The following is a 26,513-nucleotide window of genomic DNA, read 5'->3' as shown; positions in this document are numbered from 1 at the left end:
AAGTGAATCTTAACAAACTGATCAGAGTAAGGAGATACAAAACTTTCCAACAAAGAAAAGCCCAGGACCAAAAGGTTGCCCTGGTGAATTTACCAGACATTTACAAAATTCATGCCAGTTTTCTCAAACTCTTCTCCAAATTTGAAGAAAACACCCCCAAACTCATTTTACAAAAGCAGTGTTATCCTGATATCAAAACCAGTTAAGGACATTGCAAGAAAACTAAATTATCAAATAATACCCTTGGTGAATATAGAAGTAAAAATTCTCAGCAAAATATTAGCAAGGCAAATTTAAGAGCACATGACAAAGATCACATACACTATGCAAAAGGGATTTATCCTTGGGATGCAAAGATGGTTCAACATTTAAAAAAAAAAATGTGATAGGGGCACCTGGGTGGCTCAGTGGGTTAAGCTTCTGCCTTCAGCTCAGGTCATGATCTCGGGGTCCTGGGATTGAGCCCTACATCGGGATCTCTGCTAAGTGGGGAGCCTCCTTCCCCCTCTCTCTCTGCCTGCCTCTCTGCCTACTTGTGATCTCTCTCTCTCTCTCTGTCAAATAAATAAATAACCTTTAAAAAATGTGATACACCACATTAATCTAATGAAAGGTAAGTTGAATGATCATCTCAATAGGTGAAGAAAGAGCATTTGCCAAAATAAAGCAGGCTTTCAGGATATAAACTCTCAACCAATTGGGTATATAAGGAATGCAGGTCAACTTAAGAAAGGCCATATATGACAAGCCCATGGCTAACACCATGCTCAATGGTAAAAAGTAAAAGCTTTTCCTCTAAGATCTTGAACAAGACAAGGGCACCCACTCTCACCACTTCTATTCAACTTAGTCCTAGAAATCCCATCTAGAGCAGTCAGGTAAGGAAGAGGGGGAAAAAGGCATCAATATTGGAAAGGAAGAAGCAAAACTGTCTCTGTTTGTAGATAATATCTTATATAAAGAAAAATCCTGAAGGCTTCACCAAAAACAGAACTAATCAACAAATTCAGTAAAGTTATAGGATACAAAAAAACCGACCACAGAGGAATCAGTTTCAATTTTGTATGGTAATGACAAAATATCTGAAAAAGAAAGAAAGAAAACAGTTCCATTCACAATAGCATCAAAAACAATAAAGTACTTGAGAATAAATTTAACCAAGGAGCTGAAACTTTTGTACACTGAAAACTATGCAATTTTGATGAAAATAATTTTAGAAGACACAAATATGTGGAAAGATGTCGTGTTCCTGGATTGGAAGGATTAATATTGTTAAAATGCCCATAGTACCCAAAGCCTATTCAATGTTCTCTCTATAGCTTCCCAATAGCTTTGGAATTCTAATAGCATTTTTCACAGAAATAGAAACAACAATCCCAAAATTCTTCTACAACCACCAACCGCCCCTAAAGAGCCAACACAGTCTTAAGAAATAAACACAAATCTGGAGGCATAATTCTTGCTGATTTCAACCTATATTACATAGTTATCATAACCAAAGCGGTATGGTACTGGGACACAGACCATTGCCACAGATTCGAGAGCCCATAAGGCATAGATGGTCAATTAATATTTGATGAGAGAGCCAAGAATACTCAGGGGGGTGGGGGAAGGAGAGTGTCTTAAATAAATGGTGCTAAGAAAACCTGAAAATTACATGCAGAAGATTGACACTGGACCCCTATCTTATGCTACTTACAAAAATTAATTCAAAAATGGATTAAAGACTTAGATATAAAATCTGAAACCATAAAACTCCTAGAAGAAAGCATAGGGAAAGAGTGCTGTGATTTTTTTTTTTTTTTTTGACAGGACGCCAAAAGCAAAAGCAATGAAAGCAAAAATAAGTAAGTGGGATTACATCAAAGTAAAATGCTTCTGCACAGCAAAAGAAACGATCAGCCAAATGAAAAGTCAACCGACAATATGAAAGATAGTATTTGCAAATCTTGTGTCTGATAAGGGGTCAATATCCGAAATATATAAAAACTCATACAACTCAATAGCAAAACCCAAACAATCCAAAGGGTACAAATTTGCAGTAACAAGTTCTGGGGCTCTAAGGTACAGCATGACAACTAAGGTTAATAATACTGTATTATATAAAGAAACTTGCTAAGAAAAGTAGGTCTTAAATGTTCTCACCATGTGCTCAAGCTATGATCTCAGGATAGTGAGACCAAGCCCCACATCAGTCTCCATGCTTAGTGCAGAGTCCGCTGGGGATGTTTTCTCTTTTCCCCCATGCACTCTGTCTTGCAAATAAATAAATCTTTTTTAAAAATCCTCCCATCACAAACAAGAAACAGTAATTCTATAAGATGATGGAGGTGTTAACTAACCCTATTATAATCATCTTGCAGTACATGCAAGTGTGTCAAATTATAATGTTGTACACCTTAAACTTGCCTGTCATATGTCAGTTTCAGGGAGCTAGGAAGAAAACCCAAGAAATTAAAGATCCAACGAGTCCCTGATAAGTTAAATATTTATAATTACCAGTCTAAGGTTATACAAAAGAACACCAAATTCCTTATAACATTGTTTCCCAAATAAGTAGAGTCTGAGAACTATCAGTTTCATCAGGATCTTGGGGAAGAAAAGTGGGAGTGGGGGTGGAATTTCATGGGCAAATAAACTTGAAACATGTCTTTTTACTCCAAGCATTTCCAGAGCCTTTACAAGACTGCCATAAATCTTTGAGAAAGGGGACCAAATACAAGGCATTTCCCAAACTTACTGGATAATGCAACAGTGAATACTATGGGATGGGAATTTAGTAGCTCACACTAGGGGCATATAACTACAGATAACACCCAGGGTCCAAGTTTCTGGAAACTTACTCTCCTCCTTGGATCAGCAGATCAACTTCACATGAGGCCACATGCAGAGTTCTTTTGTTGTCCCCCAATCATATGTTAAGTACAATAGATCAATCTAGTTGCTTCTGAGGTTAAACATCCATTTGGTGGCCGTGTTTTTAGACTTGCTCCTACAGCCTTTGCCCCTCCAATGTGCCCAAGAGGCCAGGGAAACCCATCTTCAAATCATGCTATCCTCTGTGGTCTACCTAAGAAGGCTGTTTCTCTCTGGGGTGGTTCAGCTATAGCTGATTTCCTTCAACCCTTTCAGAATTATTGATCAAGACAAAAACCACCTCTGGAACTTGGGATATTGCTGCAGCTTACAGGAAGAATAGTGTCCATGCAATCCTGCTTATATTATTACGTGACTCCCCCCCCCATCCCTTTAGCAACTCTGTGTGTGGCCCACAGGGATGTACCAGGTTTACTACTGGTTTATTTGTGAAAGTGCTGACAGTCACCATGCCAGAAGACAAAAATGCAAGTTCTGTCATTACCTGGCCAGGTCAATGTTTTGTGGTTGGTCATTTAAATCAACAATTGATTTAAATGTGTTTTTTCCATTATTTTAAAATGACTTTGCTATAAAAAGTTCTGAGCTTCTCTGTTCTGAGATTTTCTATTAACTATTATCTATCCCTGTAAGAAGACCACGTAAATTGTTAGACCTGTGAGAATTCCACCTGTCCTGCAAAAGCTAAAATTGCAGGAACTAATTTTCTAGAGATAAGGCAATGATTTTTCATTGCTTCCCTTTGGCCCTGCCTCCATGGGACTCTAATGTCAGGCTTTCTCAGTAAAAAAAAAAAAAAAAAAATGGACAGCAGACATGATTTCCCTCTGTTTGGCAAAGGTTATCCTGAATTCATGGTTTATTATTACTATTACTATTATTATTAAATCCACAGTTCCTCTTTATAAAATCCTAACTAGTGAGCAAACACTGACCATCAGTAAACCAATAAAAATTTCTCTGCATTGTTTATCAGGTTTGTTATCTTTACTACTAGCTGAGACCAAAAACCAAAAGTGGAAACCTGAAGTTTAGGTTCCAATAGATGTGTGGGAAAATTGGAATTTCTACTGGTGAAGAATGTGGACAAAGGACCTTTCCCAGTATTTAGTGATAGGTTCCTCTGCACCAAGTTGGGCTCCATAGCAACAGAATACAGGGTCCCTATGGAAACATGAAAAAATCCCCTGCCAGTGGCAGAAAGGGCATCATGAGTAGGTATATTTAGAAACACACCATCTGACTACTGTCAGTTCAAGATCCCTTTGGCTAGCCTAACAGGATTGTCTCGCTTTTATGTGGACTCAAAAGGGTCTGCTTAAGGGTCTACCAGCCACAGTTGTTTGGAAATATTTCACAAGATCACAACTTTATTATTAATCGAGGCTGTGAGAGTCAAGCAAATCCATAGCACAAGGCTCAAATAGCCTTCAGCATCAGGGAGCTATTCCTCTCTCCTTAAGGTCTCACTCTGCCCCTCTAAATTCCCTAGAGAGACACCAAGCTCGTCAATCAACGGCCCTCTGTCAAGAGCAAAAACTTCACAGCCTGAACAAGGCATCTTGCCCTGTACTTTAGTTCTCATCTTGAAAAATCTGAGCCCAAAACTTTGCAGCAGCAAAAGACCGAAATGAGAGGGGCGCCTGGGTGGCTCAGTGGGTTAAGCCCCTGGCTTCGGCTCGGGTCGTGATCTCAGGGTCCTGGGATCGAATCCCACATCGTGCTCTCTGCTCAGCAGGGAGCCTGCTTCCTCCTCTCACTCTCTCTCTCTCTCTGCCTGCCTCTGCCTACTTGTGATCTCTGTCTGTCAAATAAATAAATAAAATCTTAAGAAAAAAAAAAAAAAAAAGACCGAAATGACATGAAGCCTGAGACTGAGGAGTTTCCTGTGTTCTTCCACAAACTCCAGGTGAAGGAAATAAGGATACACAGGGCAGCTCTTCCCAAAAGCCTTGCCCATTAGGACAATTTGCCCAAGCCTGCACTCTCCCTCCTCTCAGACCCTCCTACGGCTGACACCGGGCAAAATGTGGCTGTTGGGTCTCTTTTTCAATTCCGTAAATTGCTGACAATATAATCCTGAGTAAGTCTGGCAGATATTCCAGTGCATGAAGAGAGAGCTCGCTCTATTCCTGGGGACAATAGCAGAAACAATGGTATATGACTTCATGGTTCAAGGGGGAAGGTGGGTATAATAGGAAGCTATGGCCAATTGCATGATTCAGGAACCATAAATGATATCCCCATGACTCCAGAAGTCCAAAATGTTACAGAATGCTACTAGGGTCTATTACAGCTATGGCAAGTATAAGGCACTCAGGCCACCCAATGACAATGACAGACATCACTGATGAGTCACTCTGTTCTCTCTTAGCACTTACGTGGCCTCAGAATCCTTCTGTTTTTGTTTTGTTTTGTTTTTAGGATTTATTTGTTTATTTTAGAGAAAGGTTGGGGGAGGGACAGAGGGAGAGAGAATCTCAAGCGGACTCCTTGCTTAGCGTGGAGCCCACGTGGGGGTTTGATCTCACGACCCTGAGATCACAACCTGAGCAAAACCGAAGTGTTGGATATTTCCCCAACTGTGCCACTCAGGTACTCCCCCTCAGAATCCTTCTAGGTACGGTGTTCCAGGTCACTGCTTCTAAGAGATGGTGCCCTCTCCCAAAAGAGAAGGTTTTTGTTGATTCCAGCTTAGCATAACATAATATTCTAGTAGAAAGAAAGAAAGAAAGAAGAAAAGAAAGAAAGAAAGAAAGAAAGAAAGAAAGAAAGAAAGAAAGAAAGAAAGAAAGAAAGAAAATGAAAGGAAAGGAAAGAGGGAAAATGTATGGGTTGTGTTAAGTGCCACCTATGTGGTCTATCTGCTTCCTGGAAGAAAAATAGTCCTGCATGAGTGAGCTACAGATGTCTTTAAGCCCTTAACCCCAAATTTGGTATAAAACCCATTGTTTACTGAAGCAGGGCATTCAAACAAGAATAAAGTACATTTGCAGTAATTATTTTTTTATATAAACAGTACCCCAGTACTAACTCCTTATTTCCCTACAACCAGTTCTGTTTTTCATAAAATTGGCCAAGTTAAAAATCAGCTGTGAATATTCATTCACTGCTACGGTAATCAATTGTCACACTGGTCTCTACTAAGAACAGGAAATCATATACTGTTCAGTGTGTGGGAGTGGGAGTTAAGGCTTCTTGTTTACAGTTCCAGAGTTCTCTTAATGATTGCCAAAGACATGCAGGGCACATCCATGGAAGCTGATCTTCCGCCATCAGGGTTGGCCTACAAGGCAATAGAGTGGGTGACTCAGTCCCCAAACCTCTTCCTAGGTCTTCCTCACAAGCCACACTGCTTGCAATTCCCCCATTACAGCTTTAATTTGAACTTACCACTTGACCTTCCCCATCTAACAAAAACAGAGAGGCAGAGTTAAGTCCCCCACAAAGGAGATAGGTCTCAAGGTAGTTCCTTCTTTTACAGGAGCATTCAGCAGGAAGGACACTGGGCATCTGAGGCAAAAGGATGGGAGCCGGCCTAGAGAAGGGAACCCTGGCCATGACCCGTGTCCATTCTCGTGCTGCCCCAAGCAGCTCAGCTCAGTCCCTATCTGTAGTCCCTGTCATCAGTCAAGGTGAAACCTAGGACATGAGAGTGAGAACATATGGCCAGCCTTGTCCTGGAATTAACCAATCCTTCCCACGGAGGGAGAGGCATCAACTTCCCACTCTGCGGCTACTTTTCCTGTGAGATTTTCCTAGTATCATGAACCCAATCTAATCTATATATCTATATCTATATATCTGTATCTCCTATAGATATAGGAGATTCCTACTTGCTAAGAAGTCGGTTTCAAGTATGTGTTTGGAAATCAGTTGTATGTACTCCAAACACATCATCCTGAGATTCCAATGTTGTAAATAATGGTAAGACCCTTAGAGCTGCCTCAAACGCTCATTTATTCCACAACTGCGGCAGCATAAACATCGTGAGTCTGGATCTCAGCTCCTTTCCATGGACACCGCTGCATTTAGGCTTGTGCTGCTCCAAGCTGCCCTTCCTGCCAGAGGACCACAGACTATTCCTCTTTCCTCAGTGCTCATGGAGGGAGCTGCGGGGAGAAGGTAAGAGGCCGCCCTGGCTCCACACCATCCCTGGAGCTGCCAACAGTTAAGGTTTTGGGAAAAGGGGGACCTGGGGAACTCTGGGGTGAGAAGGGAAAGGATGAACAAAGCAGTCTCACTGTAGCCCCTAGACTATCCCCATCCTTGGAACCGAATTATAAATTGCTAATAAATGTACGTTTCTGGAGAGAATACCTTCACTGGTACTTATGGGAATGCATAGGAAGGCAGATACCATTTTCCCCCAACAAGCCAAAAGCGATAGTATTACCTAGTGTTGGTGAGGATGTGGAGAAGAGGTATCTTCATATACTTTTAGTGGACAAGCAAGTTGTTACAACCTGTTTGGGCAGCAATCTGAGGGTTTTGAAGCGGCGGGGAGTAGGTGGTTGGGGGAACCAGGTGGTGGGTATTGGAGAGGGCATGGATTGCATGGAGCACTGGGTGTGGTGAGAAAACAATGAATACTGTTACGCTGAAAATAAATTTAAAATCTTTTTTAAAAAATCTTAAAATGTGGTTAAGACGGCTCCTTCAACCTCATATCCATTATTTCCTTCCAATAAAAATATATTTTTAGTGGGCCCTTGACCATTCAGAATTAAAATGCTCTTGCAGGTTAGGGCGTACTGTGACAAAGTGGCAATGGAATGTGCTCACTTTTATTTAAAAGAACCTTCTTTAAAAAAGACAGCTGGAAGCATTGGGCGGCTCCTCACTTAAGCATCTGCCTTCAGCTAAGGTCATGATCCCAGGGTCCTGGGCTCCCTGCTCATCGGGGAGTCTGCTTCTCCCTTTTCCTCTGCCCCCTCCCTCTGGTCATGCTTTCTCTCTCAAATAAATAAATAAATAAATAAAATCTTTAAAAAAAAAAAAAAAACACCAAAAACCCAAAAAACAGACAGCTGGCATTGCCATTTGCCCCTTCTCCCATCTCTTCCATTCATTGCTTTGGGACCAGGATAGATACGTGGAGATCCACAATGGTATATGAAGATGAAGCCTGTACCCTAGAGACGGTGGAGCTAAGAAGTAAACATTGCTTGGAGACCCTACTGGGTTACCCAACTCGAGGCTCCAATGTGAGAAAGAAACAAACTGCCATCTCATAGCTGAACCTGATCCTTAGTGATAAAACGTGCATGCCCTTTGTCCCAGAATCCCATCTAATTTATCTTATGAATCACTCACATGTACAAAGTGAGATACAAAATGATGCTCATGCATCCACTAACTTATTTCAGTTTCTAATAATTGGATGGGTGAACTGGTATGTAGATAGAAAGGAAGGGGGGAAGGATCAAGGAGGGAGGCAAAACAATGAGGGAGAAATAGATGTTCATACATAGTCTTGGTCAACTGACCACTACATTTAGGTCAATTTGTGTTACTCATCTTTTCACTTTAGGAACAAGACCAAAATTCTAAATTAGGGAACTGCATGGAATATATATACATAGGGGTGGGGTGTTTGAGAAGATGGAAAATGCAAAGCATCTGGGGACTGCTGATCTATTTATAGAGGAAACTAATACCCTGGAAGAACAGCCACACAACTGCCACTCTTGTAAACTTCAGACTGTATATGGGACCAGCATCAAGGCAAGATGGAAGAGCATGAACAAGATGACCTGAGAGGTTATGATTTCACATTCAAACCTAGCCACAAGATTTGCAAGAGGCCATCAGATATCATTTTAATATTTACAAGAGATAGGTGTCATAAAATGTAAGAATTACATAAAAATAAATAAATCTTAATTGTAGCAATTACCATAGTAAAGTTAGGCCACAAATACATTTATATATTTTAATGACTAAGTGATATGTCAAATTCAATCAAACAGGGACACCAACTGGGTTGATGGTTCTAACCTAACCTGAAAAATAGGACGAGGACTAGATAAGTCTCAAATTTCAGGAATATGGAATACATCTAGAATAGACAATGGGCTCGGTATCTTCTACCAAGGACAATATTGCCTGCTTTTAAAAACTTCAGAAAATAATACAAAGGGATATTATGTAGGCTTAGGAAAAGAATTTCTAGCAAAGGGTACAATATGGATGAAGCTCGAGGACAGATACTCAGTGAAATAAGTCTGTCAAAAGGACAAAAACTATATGATTCTACTCACATAAAGTCTCTAAAGTAGCAAAATCCCAGCAACAGAAAGAAGTTAAAAGGTGAATGGCCAAGGGCTGGCTAAGGGAAAAGGGGGAATTCAGATTTAATAAGTGTAAAGTTTCAGTGTTAAAAGATGAAAAAGTTCTAGGGATCTGTTGCATAACAAAGTAAATACACTTAATACCACTGAATAATACACCTAAAAATTAGGAAGATGGGAAATTTCCTGCTATGCATTTTTTACTACAATTGAAGAAAACAAATTAATTAATTAAAAACTTCAACAAACTTTTTTTTTAAAAGTTTTTTTTTTTCTAACGGTAAAGCAAAAACATGAGATGGCATAATTATTTTCTTAGGGGGTAATGATATTTCAGCCTTGTGAATATTTTAAATTCAATAAAGAAATGTGTGAAACAATCAAACCCTATAATGTTTATTCCATTTTAAAAGCATAAGTTCCATTTTTAAAACTTGATCATGTTTAAATTTGTAAAACATTAGTTAGAAGCCCTTCACTGTGTTTGTAAGAGTTTGTTAGACTGATGAATAGAACATCTATAAGCTGAATTTGGTATGAGAAACACCAGGTTTTTATGTTCATAACTTCAATATATCAGATATCTCATGCTATGGATTAGAAAAATTAATATTGGGGCGCCTGGGTGGCTCAGTGGGTTAAGCCGCTGCCTTCGGCTCAGGTCATGATCTCAGGGTCCTGGGATCGGTCCCGCATCAGGCTCTCTGCTCAGCAGGGAGCCTGCTTCCTCCTCTCTCTCTCTCTCTCTCTCTCTCTGCTTGCCTCACTGCCTACTTGTGATCTCTCTGTCAAATAAATAAATAAAATCTTAAAAAAAAAAAAGAAAAATTAATATTATTAAAAAGCCCAAAGCACCCAATGCCACCTACAGATTCAACACAATCCCTATCAAAATTCCAATGATATATTTTTCATGGAAACAGAACAAACAATCCTGAAATTTGTGTGAAACCACAAAAGACCCCAAACAGCCAAAGAAATCTTGAGAAATGAGAACAAAGTTGGAGGCATTATGCTTCCTGATTTGGAACTAGAGTAATCAAATCAGTATGGTATTGGCATAAAAATAGACACACGAGATCAATGGAACAGAAGAGAGCCCAGAAATAAATCCATGCATATATGGTCAATTAATTTACGACAAAGGAGCCACAAATGTATAATGAGGAAAAGACAGTCTCTTTAATAAATGGTGCTGGGAACACTGGACAGTCACATGTAAAGAATGAAACCAGACAATTGTCTTTCACTACACACAAAAACAAACTCAAAATGGATTAAAGACTTGAACATGGTACCAAAAGCATAAAACTCCTAGAAGAAAATACAGGCAGTAAGCTTCTTAACATCAATCGTGGTGTTAAGTTTATGGATATGATGCCAAAAACAAAGGCAATAAAAATTAAAATAAACAGGGGCGCCTGGGTGGCTTAGTGGGTTAAAGCCTCTGCCTTCGGCTCGGGTCATGATCCCAGAGTCCTGGGATCGAACCCCACATTGGACTCTCTGCTTAGCAGGGAGCCTGCTTCCTCCTCTCTCTCTCTCTGACTGCCTCTCTGCCTACTTGTGATCTCTGTCAAATAAATAAATAAAATCTTAAAAAAAAAAAATTAAAATAAACAAGTAGGACTCCAACAAATTAAGAGGGCTCTGCACCACAAAGGAAATCATCAAGAAAATGAAAAGCAACCTACTAATAAAAAAATTTACAAATCATAAATCTGATAAGAGCTTAATATCCCAAGTATATAAAGACTCATAAAACTGAATAGCAAAAAAAAAAAAAAAAATCGAATTAAAAAGTGGGCAGAGGATCTGAGCAGACATTTCTCCAAAGAAGACATGCAGGTGGCCAATCTTTAAAAAAAAAGAGGGGATAAATAAGACGGGATGCATTCACACATGTACGCGCGTGCGTGCGCGCGCGCGCACACACACACACACACACACACACACACATACACACGGAATATCATATGGCCAAAGAAAAGGATGAGACTTTACCATTTATGACAACATGGATGGACCTACAGAGTATTGTGCTCAGTGAAGTCAGTCAGAAAGAGAAAGATAAATACCATGTGATTTCACTTGTGTAATGTATCTAAAAAACAGAATGAATGAATGAACAACAAAAAGTAAAATCAGACCTGTAAATACAGAGAACAAACTGATGGTTGCTAGAGGCAAGTAGGTAGAAGGACAGGCAAACGGGTGAAGGGAAAAGGGACGTAGAGGCTGCCAGTTTCGGAGGGAATCAGTCACAGGAATAGAAGGCACAGCATAGGAGATGTAGTCAGTGATACTGGAATTGCATTCTATGGTGACAGATGGTGGCTAAGTTTGTGGTAAGCAGAGCATAACGTATAGAGAAGCTGAATCACTATGTGAATCACACCTGAAACTAACATAACACCATGTGTCAACTAGACTCAAATTTAAAAAGTTAACAGATAACAAAAAATCATATCTACACATACATGTTACATACACCACAAACCTATATACACATACAATGTACAAACAGACACACACATACTAAATCCATTTCATTCCTCTGGGCATTTCTTCATTAACATTTTAATTTCTCTAAATCAAGAGTAATTAAATACAAGATTAGGCTAGAAGAGTAACCCTGGAAGTTGAATAAACGTAAAAAGTTTATTTTTAGGAACAGGTGAAAACCTCACTAAGAAATCATGGACATCGTCACGTCTAATGATATTTGCCTTTTGGAAATTTTTCCAACCATTTTTCCCCCACCCAGATTCCAACGCCATACCCTATATTTTCTGTTTCGATTCTTCCTGCCTGATGACATAATCTATCTTCTGAACACACTCAGTGTACTCTGCCAACCAGCAGCTTCTGTACAGTCTGAGTCTAGGAGGTGGGCTTCGTCGTTGGCCGGAGGAAGGAGGGGTGGGAGGAACTGGGAGGATGGAGCTTGCTCTCCGGAAGGAGTTACTCCAGCTACCGGAAGGAAACTTTTTTCCAAATGCAAGTAAGTAGTCGCATGAAATCGCCCTTTTTTGCCTTCTAGGAAAATTTACTACCAAAAATTAAACTAAAATTAGTACTGATTCCTGTGTTTCTATTCCTTCTGGTAACTGATGACAGTTAACAATGGTAACGACACTAGGTGCCCAACAGCAAAACCTAACTGAAAAAAAGAGAATCCTGTGTTCTCTCTTCCTTTCCTATCCACAAGGGTGCCTCACTGGTACCGGCTATTGAGGGCAGAGAAGATTGACCAGAGGCATCTCCTGGAACAAGGAAGTAAGGGAAGCTTGAGTGTCCACTGAGGTTAAGCTATGAAATCAACACATCAGAGTGGAGAAATGGAAAATACCCTTAAAGAGACCAAATAGCTCCCAGGCCTCTGTGACCAGACAGAGAGCTGCTTAAATATATTAACATATCTAAAAGAAAAATGTTTCAGTCTCCAGGGGCAGTTGACTGGTTGAAAGGCTTAGAAAAAGAAAAATTTTAGAAGCAAATGCTAGAGCTAGCCATCCAAGCAGTGAGGAGGACATCTTGCAACCTGCCTAGTTTGAGATACAGGAAAAGTTATTTTTACCATTGTAATATTCGGGTATGATGGGGTTGGGGAATTGCCCAGCTTCCTGAGATGGGACACAGTACTGAACGAAATGACAGAGGTGCTGGGTTCTGGAAGGCATGGACCATGAAGCTCTAAACACCGACCGACCCTGCTTGGATCCACGGTCTCACCAGCTTGCCAGTAAAATCTAGCTTCCCATGTGCAAGCCTTCAAGGAAAGAAGGTATGACCAGAAGGTAGCCCTCCAGGCTCTGTGTCACTTCTTGACTTTATACGCAACTTCTGGCAAATGGGTAAGAGAAATGAACCTTGGGAGATAGAATCACTCCTTTACTGTACTGACCACTGTTCTTGTAAGTTTGAGCCCCAGCATGGGCACCAAGATAATGCTACCCTGAAGCTTCTGGGTAAAGTGGCTGCCCGAGACAGCTGAGGTCCACCCCCACCCCTGTGCCCCTGTGTGCACTCAGGGCTTTCCTTGGAAAATTCCCATCAGCCGGGGCCACAGAGATCAGTTAGTGATTATCCTCCAAGATGTTTGATTATAAACATGTAATTTTTCTTATTCAGCATCCTTATTAATCAAAGACATGCAAATTAAGAAAATTTTAGTAAAGGGAAAATTGGCATAGGGATAAGCAGAAAGCAATCCCACATAAAGTGGAAACACACCAAACATCTGAAAAATACATGTATACCTCTGACCCAGCAATTTTACTTCTAGGAATCTATCCTTACCTATTCATTAAGGGGATGAACAAAGATTTAACCACAATGATGTCTTCTCCAGCAGTTCATAATAGGTAAAACATGGAAATCACATAAATATTCAGCAGCTGAAATTTGCTAACAATCTATAATTCAGTAACACACTGACATTTGCAATATGTTACAGAAGTACATTTACTAACCAAGAAATATATTCACACTGTATTTTTCTTTTCTTTTCTTCTTTCTTTTTTCCCTTCCTTTTCTTTTCTCCTTTCCTTTCTTTTCTTTTTCTTTCTTTTCTTTCCTTTTCTCTTGTTACATTTTCTAATTTTTTCAATGAACATTTATTATGACATAGAGCCCCGGCTCTAAATCAAAGTTGAGGAACTGCACCCGTTCCTATAAAAAATGAATCCAGGGTCACCTGGGTGGCTCAGTCAGTTAAGTGGCCAACTCTTGATTTCAGCCTGGGTCATCATCTCAAGGTCCTGGGATCAAGACTGGAGTCAAGTCCTGCATTAGGCTCTATGCTCAGCAGGGTGTCTGCTTGTGGATTCTCTCTCCCTCTCCCCCTCCCCCCATTCTCTCTCTCTCTCTAAAATACATAAATAGAATTTAAAAAAAAAAAAAAAGAATAGAATCCAGTCATTGGAAGAAAGAGGACACATATACTATCCATTTAAGTTCTCTCTGCACTTGAGATCAAAGGAGCATCCGAGAGGTATAAAGGGCTTCTCCAAAGTCACCCAGTGCTACATTACCCGGCTCTTTTAAGCCAGGATGTGTCCAACCATTCCTAATGTCTTCAGTTTAAAGCAGAACCTTGTCTCTCTCGATGCTACTCAACACCAGTGCCTCAGCTCAGAAAGCAATGCTGCCCCTCTAGCTGTGTGCGGAGCCAAAATATTTGAATACACCCCTTTCTATTGATCTCTCTTCTCTACATCCTAAACACAGTGGAAAGAAACCTTAGTTGCAAACTTAATTGACATGAAATTCCACAGTCTTCTAAAGTGCATCATAAAATCTCCAACTTCCCCTGAAACATTTCAGAATGAACTGGTGAGATGGGGAGGGGAGACAGAAAATGACAAAGAAGAAGGTCTACTTTGTGACTCAGACTTAGAGCTGTTTCTTAGTGTGAAAGCTCCTCTGCTTTTTGTAAGCTTCATCATTCTGTGCACCAGAAAAGAACACAGTGGCCTCTCAGAAGCTGCCTCGGGACTCCGGTCAGCTGCTGCGGGGAAGTCCTGCCTCTGTTCTCTTCTGTGACCTGAGTCTAGTGACTCCTTGACCAGTTTCCAAAGAGACATTTATTGCAAAATGGTAATTAACACTGAGACATCCGGCCCTAAATCATCCTTCTATAACATCTGTTTTCTCCTCAAGTGACACTCATGTGGAGATTTTTGATAGGACAGAGGGACAAAGCAATGCTTCCCTCATTCCATAGATCAGGAAAGCAGCAGCCAAGGGTGACAGGGAATGGTTCAAGCTGCCCCACCTCCCCGGGCCTCCCTCTCGGTTGCCATTCACAAGTGCACACCAACACTGGGAAACACAAGCTGCCCACAAGGGGATAAAGGTCTTACTTACGGACACACATTTCCCTGCTTTCATAAAATCCAGGACAACACTGGGATTTGCGCCTATACATAGTCTTCTCCCCATGCCGATAGGCTGTCCGATAACTGATTCTGCATGGAAGAAAAAATCACATTGTTACTTTTTTTGACTGGCAATTTGATTAGGAATAAGGAATTTATATTTTGATACAGAAGAGCTATTAAATATAATAAAGGTATGAAAAGTGAAGTATTCTAAAATAGGTAAGAAGGAGAATGTACTACATGTCTTGACCAATATTATGCTCTTATCTTTTTGTTTAAGAATTTATTAAAATTGCCCATTTTAGTCAACCTATACTTTATTTCAAGGGATCAGAAGTTTCGTGACTTTCCTATTTCACTTATCTTGAGATAACTTGGAAATTATTGATTAATTTCAGATACGATGGGGATATGGGTGGCCAGTCGGTTAAGCGTCTGCCTCCGGCTCAGGTCATGATCCCAGGGCCCTGGGATTGAGCCACATGCAGGATTCCTTGCTCAGCAAGGAACCCACTTCTCCCTCTGCCCCAACCCTTCCCCCTGCTCATGCTCTCATTCTCTCTCTCAAATAAATAAATAAAATTTTTAAAAATAATTTCAGATATGACACTGATCTAATTATCCTTTACTTACATATGTTTTAAGGAAGAATTCAGAGAATTCCTTGAAAAATCTATGACAATGCAGTCTCATCCCACTATAAAATAGAAGGTTATAGACAAACGACCCTCATTTAATTAAATCTTCATCCATTCACTGATTTATCTATACAACACATGTTTTCTGAGCACTTACTCTATTCCAGGCACTACTCTAGGCACTGGGGAAATAACTCATGATGAGCAACAATATAAAGCCTTGCCCTCAAGGAACTTATATTCTACTGGGGAAGACAGACCTACAGTAAGATCCATATTAAATAAAGAAATATGTCATACAATGACTGGTAATGATTATATGGTGTGATGAAAAATAAGGCCTAAGTAAGGGAAGAGAGTGGGCAGGAAGGGAATACTTGTTTAGATAGAGTGGATAAGGAATGTCTGAAGAAATAATATTGAGCCTAATGTTTAATGCAGCATAAATCAACAGGTGTCATATTTAGACCCATGACTCACACCACTGTAAGCATTTTACAAATAAAAGTAAGGTATCACAGTTCCCTTCCATAGTAACGTTATTACTTAAGATGTTTTCCTTTTCTGTTTTCACATTTATAGAAAAAAATTATGTGCCTTACATTGAGGTCAAATTTAAGTTGGTCTAAGGACAACTGGGTGACTCAGTGGTTAAGCATCTGACTCTTGATTTCAGCTTGGATCTAGGCCTCATCAGGCTCGGTGCTGGTGTGGATTCTGCTTAAGATTTTCTCTCTCCCTCTGCCTCTCTCCCCAATCCCCCAGTGCATGTATGTGCATGCACTCTCTCTCTCTCTTAAAAAACAATTAAGTTAGTCTAAACTGAGTCAGATAATCAAGTAGACACATATGCTGGAATATGAATGTCTTGGTACCTAGTGATGTCCATATTCAAGAGGGTCTCCCCCATTTATGCACCACACAAAAGCTGCATGAATTCTTGCTAACCAAAGGATGGTAGCTAGTAGACACTGTCTCTGTAAGCTCCTCAAGGGCACAGAAACAGTTTTGCTTTTTCTATATAACTCCTATGGTTTGGAACAAGGCTAGGATAATAGCAAGCACTCAATAACTATTTATGAGACAAATGGACACATTGTATCAAATATTTAATTTTCCGCACTACAGTCCTTCCCAGTTAGCCAAACTCATAAATACACCTGAGCTTCGATTACCTGTGCCGTGTGCATTTAAACCAGTTCAGGATGTCAGTGCAGCTAGTGTAGTAGATCTGATCAAAGGGGTGTGGGTAGGACTCTTGCACAGTCACTGAGTAGCTGAAAAAGAAGAAAGATAAGGAATCAATATTTCTTATTCTTACAGTCATGATATACCATGTATTAAAAAAAAAATCAGAGGTTAATATCTTCACTTGTGACTCTACACTGACTTTTAATAGAGAATGTTTCCAGGTGTCCATTTGAACCAGAGCACCGAAAGGACAGATATTAATGATACACGCAAAAGACAAGAGTTCATGTTCTAAATTTCATAAAAGGAATTCTCTTTCCCATTCACCATAAACTCTGATAATCCTACATGATTTACAGACATGATTACAGATATGATTGCCACATATTGTTCTGTATTTAATTCCATCCCCTTATCCCAGACATGCAGGGTTAATCCAGACCTTTCACAGGAAGTTTTCCATCTAAGTCTGCATGCAAATAATAAGCACGGAGACCATGTGAATATTCATAGCGATACATTTTGGTACTGATTCCGGAAAACCAGAAAGAACATATTTCTCAGGTTGAAACTTGAATTAATTTGGTTTTGTGTGCCTGCCCTACTTCTCAGGCACTGAGAGAATATATGCAACCTTTAAGTAAAAACTACAAAGTCTCTAAACATATCACTGAAACAATTAGCCTGAAATATACATATCCACGGCCTGCTGCTACTTAGCCTGGTTTCGAATACATTTTCACTAACAGCTTCTTGTTAAAGTAAAAACATGCAATCTTAAGGTCCTGAGAATGTAGGTGGAAAACATCCATAAAACATAAAGAGCATTCAGTGTTCAATGTCATAGTTCTTTATTTTAAAGCAGTCCATTACAGACAGGCTCAAGGGCTTAGAATTCCTGCCTACAGGAAAACCTGGAGAATCCTCTTGGCCCAATAAGTTAATCCTCTTCTCTTGAACAGTCTCAAAGATTTTCACTAAAATCTTTAATTCACACTAGCAAATGGAATGGGCCCCAATAAAGGACTCACTTGCAGCAAATCAATAGTCCAACTTCATTACTAGGAGCTATGGACTAGAGAATGTACAGAAGGAATGCGGCTGAAACGTCAGCATGAAGAATTCAGGTTAGACACACAGTACAACCCTCTCATTTGAAAAGCTATGTGGTGCTGGGCTCCCCCACAGGGGGATTTCTTTCTCCACGTGGCCTCTATTTGCTATTCTGCACTTAGGCTTCAATAGGAAATCCATAAAATAATCATACTGTTCACACTTTTGTGTATTTCATTCTTTGGATCATGGCAACTTGATTTGTAGGTTAATTTCAGGATGCTCCACAAATCTCATGCAGATCCAACAGGCCCTATTGAAAAGATCACTGAATTAGCAGAATAATCTGATAACCAGGATAACTGGTTATCCTCATTGGGCGTGGAGAAACTAGACTGCCATCAGCAGATAATTTTACTCCCTGGGTTTTGAGTATCACACTTTAAAACCAGAGAATCACAGATGGTCTTGAAGATCCTTTCCTCCTTGGCACTCTGAATTTCTTCCATGCATTTTAGGTGACTATTTCCTTTTCTCTTGTATGCCACCTGAGGCTACCCCAAGAGCATGTTCCAATGAGTATATGCAATACAAACGCCCATGTCTGTGATACAACCCCTTTAGGGGAAAAGAGGCCTCTATTAAAATATAAAGGTTCTTGGAATGAATTATCACAATAAGGTATTTTTTTGTTATAATAGTCACCATACAGTATATCATTAGTTTTTGATGTAGGGCTCCCATGCGCCCGCCTTAATACCCATCCCCTTCCCATCCAAAACCCTCAGTTTGTTTCTGAGTCCAGTTTCTCAAGGTTCGTCTCCCCCTCCAATTTTCCCCTCTTCACTTTTCCTTTCCTTCTACTAATGTCCTCCATGTCATTCCTTATCTTCTACAAGTAAGTGAAACCATAGGATAATTGACTTTCTCTGCTTGACTTATTTCACTCAGCATAATCTCCTCCAGTCCCATTCATGTTGATGCAAAAGTTGGGTACTCATCCTTTCTGATGGCTGTGTAATATTCCGTTGTATATATGGACCACAATGTCTTCTGACCTCTAGCACGGTTCTGAGGTTCAGGTTAATGCAGATTCTAAGACTTTCTCACCAATTTTTTCCCTGCCTATCCAGCTGCTTGTAAATAACTGAATCTCGAGGCCTAGAGCGTTATTACTCCATTCCATTTTCAGTGCAGAACAAAATGAATGAATGTTCTCTGCATATAGGTATAGTCCTGTATTACCCATGAACAAAGCAGCTATGGTCCACACATGCTAGGGGAGTAAAAAAGAAACTACCATCCATCCAGGCCGATTGGGTGACAAAAATATTCTACCAGGCTCTACAGCACTAATTAAACAGAACTAAATTGGTTTGTTAGAACTAAACTTGATGCATTATCCCCATAAATTGGTTTGTTGGAACTAAACTTGATGCATTATTCCCATAAAATTCAAAGGCCGTGTTATGATGGTTAAGGTCTGTCTGACTTGGTGAGCAGAAGTGATAATCAACAAAGAAGTCCTGGCCAAACACATCCTATTTAATGTGGACAGAAGAATGGATTCCACAGGCAAATGGATTCCACAGGCAAATCACTAATTTCTTGTGGTCTGGAGGATTGCTTAAAGGAGAGGAGATGCTGAAATATATCATTTTTTTCCTCTAGCCACTTGCCGCTCACTAATAGCACACATCTGAGGGAGGCTTCTCTGGTTTTAGGACAGAAAAAAAGCTCTTCTCTAGAAAAGGGTCATCAAACAATTTAGGATTCCAATTCAACAAACAGTTATTTGAACATCTCTGCAATTCCCGCCCCCAAAGAGCTCTCAAGAGGGGCCAGCCCATAATGCTAGAAATAACACAACAGGGCTCTGATAGAGAAATACATAAACACAAAGACAAAATGTATTATGCTTTGTGCATTTCTCTTCCAGCTTGACTCCTCTGATTCAGAAGGGACTGAAAACTAATTTGCACGTTGATCACAAACAGGCTTCTGGTGAAGTCTATGGGGGAAGGGCTTTAAGGCTTTTAGGCTTTTCACACCAAATTTCCTTCCTGTTGGTTTTTATACATTCTTTTTCTTTTCCATACAATCTTGCTCTCCCCCACCCCCGCCTGGCCATTTTTAATGGTATTCTAATCACACTACAGAATTTGGAAAACAATATTTTTAGGAGACAGAGAGTTCTCTGACTCTTAAATAACCACCAACAGCATTTTGCTGGCTTTTTTATAGTCCCTAGGGGTTTTTTAGCTTTTTGTGTTGGTTTAGTTTTTCGGCTTTTATCATAATATAATCACACTATGCACATAATTCTGAAAATTACTTTTAAACTTGAGTGCATCCTAAGCAGGTTAGTAAATAATGAATATTCTTCAAATTATGACTGCCAAATACTCTGTAACTGACTATACCTGATTTGCTTAATACCCACCTACGGCTGAAAAATTAACATGTCACTTTTCAAGGGGCCACTTTGTGGAGGCTGTGTGCTTGCCTTATGAAGGAAAAGATCTCTGAGGGCAGGCCAGCCTCCTCTGGGTCTTTATCACCGCTTCCAAGCTGCTGTTTGAACATAATCAGTGCCTCCCTCTGCTAACCGTCCACACCTCTGTGTTCCTCATCAGCGGCTCTCAAGTCAGAGCGGGAAGGAGCCTTCTTGACTGTCTAGTCCAATCCTGTTTTTATCACAAATGAGCAACCCTGAGCTCCCTGTGCTAGCAGTCAGCCTAGAGCCAGCACTAACACCGTGTCCCCCAGACACCACGCTGACCTGTGCCACCTCTCAGATGTCATCAGAACATCTGAAGCTTCTGAAGCAGACAATGAGTGCCAAACTGTGGTATAAAGGGAATCTGATCTCAATTCTACACTATTTTCACCACAGAGATGTGTAACTCTTCACCTCCTGCTTGTGTGCTTAATCTTCTCAAAGACACTGAAAACATATCATCACCAGGACTTTAACCTATTAAATATCATCCAGGGAGAAACCCCAGCAAGATTTAATTTAAGGTCAAAGAAGGGGGCGGAGGAGGGAGAGGGAGGGCAGGGAGAAGCCATCATCGCTTGGCCACATTCCAAAGTGGTTAATTACATTCTATCTGCCAAAATGATCTTGTTACTTTAATCAGATATGGTAATAATCATCATTTCTTATCTCTGCTCGCTTCAGGACTTGCTGCTTCAATTATTACCACTTCTGTGTGCCACCTCCCATGGGGATGGGCCAAGAATGGTTCTCTTCTCTTGTGTCTTCTTTAACAGAAACCCCAGTAGATGCTGACACGTAAACTCACAGACCAGGGAAAGGGGATGTGGAGAAGGAACAGATAATTCGTGGAATTATCAGTTTCTGAAAGGCTGCTGCATGGGATTCCTTTAATAACAAGCACCCCTTGTGTATTTTAAGTGATTTCATTTTCCTTAATTTCATTTTCTGTATGACTTCTAAGAACCACAATTGCTACATGAAAATGAGGCCTACTTTTATTTGAAAATAAATGATTCAGCAGGCCTGGGGCAGGGCCTGAGAGTCTGCATTTCTGACAGGCACCCAGGTAGGGCTCAAGTCACAGCCCCACAGACCACACTGTGAGAGGCAAGGCTCTGGCTGAGTCCATTTGATCCAGGTGGGGTTGAGATAAGGTAAGCCTCAATGAGCCCTACTCAGCGCTACCACCAAGAATTCTGTCCTTGACCTTCATCCTCTTCTCCCCATGTCCATTCAAGCCCCAATTCAGGTCTGAAAATACAGAACGTGTCCCCTGCACTCTTGTTGGATCATTTTAATTTATGCTCCTTCCTCCATTCTTATCACGACCATCGCACTTTCTTTTACCTTTCTTCCAAGAATAATTACCTAGTGTTAAATAGGAAATGTATCAGTAAGAAAAGTATAGCTGTCAATCCTTCTTTCTAGAAAGTCATAGAAAAAAAATACAGTCAAAAAAGAAAAAAAATACAGTCGGGAGAAAAAAAAATCTCCATCATGTCCCTAACTCTTTCACCCTCATTTTCCCTCCTCATTAGTAAGTGTTTTAGAGGTCACTCTAATCACTTCTGCAACAGTGGAAATGCATGAGGTTTAGAGACTACTGTGCCCCTTGTCCATCCTCTCCCACCCGTTCCCCCACTGGCGTCCGTATTGAGCCATTTCATTGCCTGTCAAAAGGTGAGTGGACTCAATCAACAGTGATTTATCCAGCACATGCCCTAAGCAAGGCAGGGTTTTGGACCCTGGAAATTATCCCTAGTGAACAAAACATGCAATTATGTGTTGCCAAGTTTTGTTGAATAATGAGGAGGGAATCAGGATGAAATGCGCATGTCTGAGTGGGTGCTGGGTTACCTGAAGCCTGGCTTCTTTTCTCTTTCTAGCCTTTTCCTCAGAGAGTTCACCCGCTTACGTCTCATCGAGCTGAAGACTCCCGATTCTGGGCTCCAAAACGCTACCAGACCCATTTCTCAAAGCGACGTGACAAGGCACCTGCACTCATCTCTTCCTTCTTAAATCAGTACTCTTCCTTTTCTTTTTCGTATGTGCAATGACACCTCCAGGTTTTCACAGAGCAGGTTCTTTTTTTTTTTTTTTTTAAGATTTTAATTATTTATTTGACAGAGATCACAAGTAGGCAGAGAGGCAGGCAGAGAGAGAGGAGGAAGCAGGCTCCCCATGGAGTAGAGAGCCTGCTGGCTGCTGGGCTCAATCCCAGGACTCTGGGATCATGACCCGAGCTGAAGGCAGAGGCTTTACCCACTGAGCCACCCAGGCGCCCCACAGAGCAGGTTCTAAATCTCACCTCTGCTGACTCCTACCCATCCTACAATCCACGTATGAACAAGATGTGTTGATTCTTATCTCACAGTATCTTCTGAATGTAATTATTTCCTTCTATTCCAAAGGGTTCATCCTCCCAGAAGTTCTACCACCAATGGCCTCTCCCTTTTTGAAATGTGATAGGTAACCATCCTTATATTCACTGATTCATTTTTAATTGCTTGAATGGATATTTATTATGCAGTTGGTAGCTGAAATGTTTATGGGAGGTGCTGTGATGACTGTAAAGATAATTAATAAGAGGTCCTTCCCCTTTGATTCTATATAATACAGTTAATATCATAGATACATAGATCTTGATTACATGTACATATTTCCTCTATAGCTTAAAGTTTCCTAATGATACGTAACTCCATGGATGGATCAGAGAAGTGGGATTCTGTTACCGTGATTGTAAGCCTGTGCCTAGACATGGGGAAGCTGTCACTGAAAAAAATAATGCTGTGAGTGAGGGACCAGGGTGCCCCTACAATAACATAGTTGCTGGGCCTGAAAGGCTCTGGGTGTGCTCATTTTGACCTGTGCTGATGACAGTGACAGGAATATGTCCCCTGTGTTGTGCTCCCCATGGTGCTGAGGAGAACGGGGGAAAGAGACAGAGAATTTAATGAAATGGCACATACAGCTATCAAAACTACCTATTACTCTGGAGTGCTCGAGCGGACTAGAAGGGTGCCACCTTCTCTCTGGAAAACTGACATTTGCAAGGTGACCTGTGGCTAACGATGCTTCAAGAGAAAAGCAAGTAGCACAGTGGAGCTGTATAGACTACACTTGACTATACTGTGGTAGCGCTAGATGGTTTGTCCTATTTTTCTGTTCCAAAAACTGACTCTGAGCTCTCTGACAATGACCTATTGGTTGTCCTGCCTCTGCTTCTCCCACTGCATAATGCCTTCATCTGCATACAACATCATCTGCTTTTATGTAATCTAATCTGTCTTGCCTTCCCGCAGTACTGGGCTGATTCTAGATCTGTTGCTCAAGACCCTCAGCAGTCTGCACAGCACTGGCTTCAGGCCACCTTCCATTCCTAGAACTCCACTCAATCACTGCTATCCGCTCCGTCTTATTCAGGTCTCTGAGAGCATCTTAGCTGACATTACATCCATGCACCCTCACCAGTGCCTCCAGAAATCATGTCACCCTTTTCAGGCCACATACAGCCCAAACTTTTTGCACTACACATGGCCACCCTTCAGTACATTATTTCATATTGTCCTTCACCACTCACCCATTGGTTCCCATGCATAAGTCCAGCTCCCCCAGATTATTGCAAAATAGACTGAGAGCAGGGAGATGTTTGGGAGATCATGTGAATGGAGCTAGTAATATTTTCCCAGCATGCTACAACTACTCCTGTGTTAGAATCAATAGATCAAAATTTTTTCACTTTATATGCCATAAGAGTGAGGGCTCATGAGTTCAAACCCCACCTTGAGTATAGAGATCACTTTAAAAAGAGGGGGTTAAGTTTATCTTCAAAAGAACAATAAACAACAATACCAGTAAAAACCTAACCTTAGGAAATAAGTTATCCTTCAAATTCACTTTATATGCAATAATACTAATTTATTATTATAACTACTGGTATTTACATAAAAGTAATTCTATAAACTCTTCTCCAAGTCTATTTTATATATCAGGTTGATAATACCAATATATAAAAATAATTAGAAATTATTTCTCAGACTACTTTCAAAATGATTACCTTTCCCAGTGGCTGCACACATTAGGGTCTTCAAGATTCAGTGATGATGCTGTCCTGCTCCAGAGGCATAATGAGAAACAGATAAAGCTCAGGCATGGGTTCAAAGAAATAACCATTTTTGGGGGAAGAAAAACCTACAAGAAAACAAAAATCCAAATTAGAGAAGCATGAAAATGACCCAAACAGAATTCTTTTCAGTACAACAACCATTCAGAACCTGTTTGTCACTAAGGCTAAACCACACATCACAAGCCATGTGTTTAAATAGAAGGGTCACCAGATTTCATGGTCCAAGAGAGAGGTATTTCTTGTGCTGTGCAGGGTGGTCACCATTTTGTAAATTACAAAAATGTGCAAATCATCATTAATTGCCACTACAACAAAAGCCCTTCTCATCCATGCCAACCAACATTAAAGGAATCTTCCCGAACAATTCGGAGCAATGCAGGCTTCCAGACTCTTTCACCAAGCATATTTCCCTTCTGGAAGAAGAGGGCTCACAGAGGAATCTGGCCTCATTTGTCCTGGAGGGTAAAGGATGAAACAGAAGCTCCATTGACTCAAGAGAGAGGCACCTCAGGCTCAAACTGAGATTCATTCAAAAATCCATTCCCTGGGCACTGAACATCTTCTAGGTCTGCTCTATCCTAGGCACCGTGCAAAAACTGGGCATCAAATACAGATACGGTTCCTGCCCCTGGCCATTAAGATGTGTATAATTTCATAATCATCATGTTCATTTCTTACATTTAGTGATTCCAATTCCCCATCTGCTCAACAGAAACAAAACCAGCTAAACCAGAACCAGAAGTTTGTTTGCCCGTGTACAGAAAAATATGTAAGTCTGTTTAGAGGTCTGTGTTAGAGAAAACCAACATCGTGTTCTTGAGAGGAAGAAGGAACACAATGGAAAAACAAACAGCAGCATTTTTGCCAAAAAGGCCCACAAAGGAGACACAAGATGAAGGAGAATGTTCCATGCAGAAGGAATCAGAGGGAGGCAGGGTCAAGCACACTTTTGGGAGCGCAAATTAATTCAGCCGAGAAAGAGACGGGCATATCACAAAGGTTTGGTACACCATTACCAAGTTCATGAACTTCACCGGGGGAATAACACAGATGCTGCAGGGAACTGAGCAAATCTGCGAGACTTTTCAGACTTGGATTCAGTAGAACTTGGTGACTAAATATGGGATTAAGAGAGAGGAGTGTTTGCTGGAAGAGCCCCATGGATGGAGTGTTGTGCCCTTCACTAAGATGAGAAGCACAGACACCCTCCCCTTCTGGGAGGAAGAAGCTTTAGTTCAGTTTTAGATACAACAAGTTTGAGATTCCCAGGAGATACTCACATGAAGTCATCTGCAGGCATTTACTGAACACCTACTATGTGCCGGGACTCACCAGCTCGGGTGTGTCACAGCAGGCACAGCCTGTGCCTGAAACTCACACCCATCTCCTCACCTCCAGGAACTTACCATTTAGTCAGAAGGAAATATTTAATTGCCACACTTAAATAAAATGACTTTATGAAATCGTTGTAAAAATGGACACGGAAATACAAATAGCTGATCATTTACTACTTAAAAAGAGAATAAGTATTAACCTGCCTATTGGTAAACTAGGAAAACTAGTAACAATAGGTCAGATCATGTGACTGAAGCAGTTATTTTCCAGATGAGAGCTAGCATTTTGAGAAGTTACACTAACTTTTTACACCACAAGGGACAGAAACAAATGGGAGCAAAATTTATTCAATAATGACCTTGTAGTTTAAAAAGATAAGTTTATTCAGATGCCTGGCTATTCCCGTTCGTGAAGCATGGGACTCCTATTTAAAAAAAAAAAAAAAAGATTTATTTGAGATAAAGAGAACGCACGTGTGTGTGAGAGCTCTTCCTCATGAGTCAGGGAAGTTGCAGAGGGAGAGAATCTCAAGCAGACTCCCAGTGAGCATGGAGACTCCTCAGGACTCAAACTCAGGACCTTGAGGTCAAGAGCTGAGCTGAAACCAAGAGT

At 40.6% G+C, this 26,513-nt stretch overlaps 1 protein-coding gene across 2 annotated transcripts in view; it reads right to left on the bottom strand.

Annotated features, from left to right (window-relative positions):
- MEGF10 (multiple EGF like domains 10) overlaps positions 1 to 26,513 on the bottom strand; it is a 165,563-nt gene that overhangs the window by 98,861 nt on the left and 40,189 nt on the right. For both annotated transcript variants that reach the window (XM_059174463.1, XM_059174464.1), the window contains exons 2-4: positions 24,498 to 24,631; positions 16,869 to 16,970; positions 15,042 to 15,142 (exon numbers count right to left, since the gene is read on the bottom strand). In XM_059174463.1, coding sequence (XP_059030446.1) covers positions 15,042 to 15,142; positions 16,869 to 16,970; positions 24,498 to 24,613 — 319 coding nt within the window. In that variant the 5' untranslated portion in view covers positions 24,614 to 24,631. The remainder of the gene's footprint in view (positions 1 to 15,041; positions 15,143 to 16,868; positions 16,971 to 24,497; positions 24,632 to 26,513) is intronic.

The sequence above is a fragment of the Mustela lutreola genome, chromosome 5, assembly GCF_030435805.1.
Source record: "Mustela lutreola isolate mMusLut2 chromosome 5, mMusLut2.pri, whole genome shotgun sequence".
NCBI classification, from domain to species: Eukaryota; Metazoa; Chordata; class Mammalia; order Carnivora; family Mustelidae; genus Mustela; species Mustela lutreola.
The sequence above is the reverse complement of the archived record's forward strand: the minus strand, read 5'-3'. Positions and strand labels throughout refer to the sequence as shown.